The following is a 5841-nucleotide window of genomic DNA, read 5'->3' as shown; positions in this document are numbered from 1 at the left end:
ACCATTACCCCTTGGAGATCCCACTTTGGACTCTATTTAAATAAACGATTCTCCACGACTCCTTCCGCCTCCATCTGCTTCTGGGTCCAGTCAACCCTGATACGATTATACCGTGACAGAATACTCTGGCCATCATGGACCCAGCAACCCCGGAGATACTAAGAGAAGCGCTAACCCACCAAGGCACCCATATTGAAAGACAGGACAAAGTTCCCCGTGAGATCATGGACTCGTTAAACACCCTCTCTCAATAAGTTTCCCTCATTTCTTCCCAAATGGACGCCCGCCACCCTCCCGTGAGTATTCCTTCCGAGCCCGCAACGTCCAATCAATGTCGCCTCCCATACAAAGAGCCTCATGTCCCTCCGCCCGAGCCATATTCCGGGAATTTAGGTTCATGCAGCCAATTCCTCTTTAATTGCTTCCGATTATTCAATCTGCAAACGTTGAGCTACCCGACTGAACAATCCAAGGTCGTATTGGTCACCAACCTTCTACGGTTCTGCTGGCCATAATCTGGGTGTTGGAGGAGTGGAGGCATTGGCTGGAGGGGACCAATTCTCTGTTTATTATATGGACCGATCATAAAAATCTTGCCTATCTCCGTTCCGCCAAACGTTAAAATCCCCAACAATCTCGGTGGGGCCTCTTCCTGAGCCAATTTAACTTGAGCCTCTCCTTCCGCCCTGGTTCCTGCAATGGCAAGCCTGACGCCCTCTCTCGCATGTATTCAGCCACCTCCAGCCCCGCTGAACTTGAACCAATCCTTCCTTCCTCCTGCTTCATCGGGGCAGCCACTTGGAAGATCGTACAGGTGTTTAAAAATGCACGAAAAACTCAACCGGATCCCAAGACTGGACCTCCTCACCGGCTGTTTGTACCCAATTCAGCACGTTCTGACGTTCTCCAGTGGGCACACAATTCAAAACTCACCTGTTATCCTGGAACCACCCAATTCATACAACAGCACTTCTGTTAAGCAGACCACGGAGGACGTCTTTAATGAAGGTTTGGAAAACAGCGGGAGTGTACTGTCATGGGCTATGCCCTGAGCCCGGACACCCTGCGGAGGAAACTCATTTCGTCCGTGTGTATCCGGGATCTTGTTCTTTCGGTTACGACCCACAGCCTGTGACCATAGGTGAGGGTTGGAACGTAAATCAACCGGTAAATTGAGAGCTTCGCCTTTCGGCTTAGCTCTTACTTTACCACAACGGACCGATACAAAGTCCACATCACTGCAGACGCTACACCGATCCGCCTGTCAATCTCCCGTTCTATTCTTCCCCCACTCGTGAAGAAGACCACAAGATACCTGAACTCATCCACTTGAACTCTCTCTCTCTCTCTCCGGAGTGCCCGGAGAAAACCCACCCAGGCACACGGAGAACATGCAAATTCCACACAGGCGGGACGGGATTTGAACCCCGGTCCCCAAAACTCTGAGGCAGATGTGCTCACCAGTCGCCCACCGTGCCATCATGTGATATTTCAGTTTTTCTTTTTGAATAAATCTGCAAAAATGTCAACAATTCAGTTTTTTTCCCCGTCAATATGGGGTGCTGTGTGTACATTAATGAGGGGAAGAAAATTAACAATGATTTTAACAAATGGCTGCAATATAACAAAGAGTGAAAAATTTAAGGGCTCTGAATACTTTCCGTACCCACTGTATGTGTAATGCCAACATTGAGACAGTTAACAAGTTAAATGGTGTCTTAAAAGGTGGGTCAACGTACATGTCAGGTTCAAACAACCTAGAACATTTAATAAACAATAAACAAGGAAGGACGACAAGAGATGGTTTATATACTCGCGAGGAGACCGATTAGAGTTGTTCGCAGTTTACAAACTCCGACCGCTCTGAACACACTCTGTCGATCCCTCTTTTTATTTTCTTAGGGCGGTATCTAGTTACACAGACGTTGCTACTATCTTGAGATAAGGGCACACAAAGCAGCAACGTAAAACAATCACATATATGACTCATTGTGGAGATGTGTTCTTCATCAGCGCTGATTGCTTCAACCTTTGACCGCAAATTGTTCCAGCCGCTATCTTTTGATGAGGGCACAGTCCTCTTCACAGACGTCAACTTTTGTGATACAATCAACATACTGCTAAATGCATGCTTTGAAAATACTATAAGAGTAAATATGGGATAACAAATGTACATTTATTCTAACAGTACAAATGCAAATAACCAGTTAACATTAGAATATGTATTTTCTATACCAAGGGAGCGCAGGAGACACTGTCTGCACATTGCCTAAAAACGCAGATATGATAAAAAACAATAACTGTTTTTTTTAGTTTATACTGTACCTGTTGCTATTCTGGACTGGGTTGTCAAGTTATTCTACTTTTGACTGATATCACTATACACCACATTAGCCAGTCAGTGGGAGCTCACTAGCATGTTTTAAGTACCGGCAGAGTTAGACACAAGGATACATTTATTTTCAAAAGTTTTTATAAAATAAATCTCTCTTTAACGTGTAACCTATATGCCTGTGAAAAGAAAATATAAAGATATACATTTAAGTTCATAGCTTTTATTTTAATACTGATTAAAAATAACCCTGTGAGAAATCTATAGTAAAGTTAATAAAATTAAAATTCATAGAGAAGTTCAGATGATTTAATCCACAAATAACTGGCGCTTCCCAAACTTTATTTTCCAAGGCCACAGAGCGAAAAATCAAAGGAGGCAATTAAGAGACATTTTGTCATCTTTATTTAACACAAACATCCATCAGTGTAGTTAAAGATATGTGAAGCTATATTTTTTATATATACTGTTTAGTTAATAAAAGCTAGGTAATAAAGCAAAATGTCAATAATTTTCAGGATACTGGGGTGGCCAGTGACACTGAATGACGTGTGAATGGTTCTCTTCTCCTGCCTTGCCACTCAAGTGTAGGAAGTAAGTACTGTAGTACAGTACAGGCAAATGTTCATTTTGGTCTATGCTGCGCTCCCTAAAAATAGCTGGCCGTTCTTTGGACACCCCTTTTTTTTAAACCATGCAAACTTTTTTGGCCTTGTCCCCAAAAAGAATCGGAATCGAGAAGTTCTTGGAATTGGAATCGAAACAAGGAACCCAAATCTGCATATTTAAAAGGATCTTGCACTTTAGGTAGCGATAATGGAAAATTTGGAAGTGGACCGCAAAGAAGTGTTATGGAGAAGGAAAAGAAACATTAATGAGTTACAAAAATGAAATCTATACGGCTGATAATTTGCAGGATGCAAGCAACCGCACAAAAGCCATGATTTGTTTGATTTAACTTGCCCCAATTGCATGGGAATTGGATGTTTTTGCCCATCCTAACGTGTTTAAAACTTGGGACTGTAGACCCAAAAAAGTGCACTGGGAGAGGCCAGCACCAAGAAAATGCAGAGTTGAAAGGAGTTTTGTCATCGGTGATATTACATGACTCCTTGTGACTGGCTCCAAGTCAGCCCTCACATTATAAGGGCTGATCTCAGGCTTAGATAATTTAGAAGCTCTGAAGTTGCATTACTGTTTAAATCTAAGATGTTGCAATAATTTTTTTTTTCTGGAATTTCAAAAATGTTTAAATGTTTAAATATTGAAAGACTCCAAATCCGCCACCGCAAAATTTGTCTTGGGTTTGATAAACCACATAACTGAAGTGCTGAATTTTCATCGACTCCATCCAGTAATTTTGCCCTTTTTGGTTGAAAAGCGCAACATGAACTTTGCTGCAATTTTGCCCATTTGGCAGTAGATCAGCCTCTGCATCTGTTTGCAAAAGCAATTAAGTGCAATCCTGTAGTAAACCAGGCCCAACATGTTTCAGGTGGCTGGAGCGTATTGTCATTTTAGTCCATGTTTTTTGACAAAGCTCCACCACTAATCATTTGGAAAGGTTTGGCCTACACTTTAGTTTACTGGTCAAATGCACGAGGTTACTATCCAATGAAATAGTCAAATGAAAATAAAAAAATGTATTCAAATAAATTTTACTTTTTGCACATTTACTCTCCTGTGACAAAATAAATGTTTACACTATTCTGCCAAGGAAAATAGACTTTGGATAGCTGTCCCTCAGACTGGCCCACTGCACAAAAAAATAGTCTGAAAAGTGGTAAAGTATTCTCCCTGTGAGTGATAGCGACTCCACCCGACAAATGCTTTCAATGAAAACAATCAATACTTTCTTAATTCCTAGAGTTCCAAGCAGGAGTCCTGCTATGCAAAGGGGAACGCAGGTCCCTGGGCCGTTACACAGCACCTAAAACAACAAAATATAAAAGAAGGGGGGCAACATGAGCACATTTCCATGATTTGGACATAGATGTGACAAACCTTTGCACTTGCATAAAAGGAATTGCTTCAACAAACAATGACATTTTGAAATAGAAATATTAATATCATTTCAATTTTGTGTATGTATAAACCCCAATTCCAATTAAGTTTGGACGTTGCGTAAAATGTAAATAAAAAGATTATACAATGATTTGCAAATCCACCTGAATTCAATTGAATACACAACAAAGACAAGATATTTAATGTTCAAACTGATTAACTGTTTTTTGTTTGGCCAATATTCACTTATTTTGAATTTGATGGCTGCACACCTTCCAAAAACGGTGGGACAGGGGCATGTTTACCACTGTGTCATACTGCCTTTTAACAACACTCGATACGCATGTGGAAACTGAGGACACTAATTGTTGAAGCTTTGTCGGTGGAATTCTTTCCCATTCTCGCTTGATGTACAACTTCAGTTGCTCAACAGTCCTAGATCTCTGTTGTCATATTTTACGCTTCATAATGCGCCACACATTTCCAATGGAAGACGGGTCTGGACTGCAAGCAAACTAGTCTAGTACTCACACACCTTTAGTACGAAGCCACGCTGTTGTAAACGTGCAGAACGTGGGTTGATATTGTCTTGCTGAAATGAGCAGGGACGTCCCTGAAAAAGACGTTGCTCGGATGGCAGCATATGTTGCTCCAAAAACTGTATGTACCTTTCAGCCTTAATGGTGCCTTCACAGATCTATAATTTACCCATGCCATGGCCACTAACACACCCCCATACCATCACATATGGTGGATTTTGAACTTTGTATTGATAACAATCCATATGTTCCTTTTCCTCTTTGGCTCGGAGGACACAACGTCCATGAGTTCCAAAAACTATTTCAAATGTGGACTCGGCAGACCACAGCACACTTTTCCACTGTGCATCAGTCAATCTGAGATGAGCTCGGGCCCAGAGAAGCCGCAAGCATTTCTGGGTATTGTTGATATGTGGCTCTCACTTTGCATGGTAGAGTTTTAACTTGCATTTGGAGAAGTAGCGACAAACTTGTTAACTGACAATGGTTTTCTGAAGTTTTCCAGAGCCTTTGTAGCAATATCCTTTACACAATGATGCCGGTTATTAATGCAGTGCCAGCTGAGGGATCGAAGGTCACAGGCATTCAATGTTGGTTTTCTCCAGATTCTCAGAATCTTTTGACGATGTTATGGATCATAGATGATGGAATTCCTGAATTCCTTGCAATTGTATATTGAGAAACATTCTTAAACTGTTGGACTATTTCCTCACGCAGTTGTTCACAATGAGGTGAACCTCGCACCACCTTTGCTTGCCAACAACTGACAGGGTTGGGAGGGGTACTTTAAAAATGTATTCCGATACAATTACGAGTTACCTGTCAAATATGTAGTTTGTAGCGTCATCCAAGTACCACAGTATTAATGTAACTTGATGACATTCAATTACTTTTGTATTACTCCAGTAACAAATATGACAGAACGACCGGAGACAAATTCCTTGTTTGTTTTTTGGACATACTCGG

At 41.4% G+C, this 5841-nt stretch overlaps 1 protein-coding gene across 1 annotated transcript in view; it reads right to left on the bottom strand.

Annotated features, from left to right (window-relative positions):
* Positions 1-1801: 1801 nt before the first annotated feature.
* The window catches only part of alg14 (ALG14 UDP-N-acetylglucosaminyltransferase subunit), a 42723-nt gene continuing 38683 nt past the window's right edge, over positions 1802-5841 (bottom strand). The window contains exon 4 of the mRNA XM_061669831.1: positions 1802-4262. Coding sequence (XP_061525815.1) covers positions 4032-4262 — 231 coding nt within the window. The 3' untranslated portion in view covers positions 1802-4031. The remainder of the gene's footprint in view (positions 4263-5841) is intronic.

This window comes from Phycodurus eques, unplaced genomic scaffold (genome assembly GCF_024500275.1).
Source record: "Phycodurus eques isolate BA_2022a unplaced genomic scaffold, UOR_Pequ_1.1 contig_26, whole genome shotgun sequence".
NCBI classification, from domain to species: Eukaryota; Metazoa; Chordata; class Actinopteri; order Syngnathiformes; family Syngnathidae; genus Phycodurus; species Phycodurus eques.
This window is presented reverse-complemented; position numbering and strand designations above follow the sequence as displayed.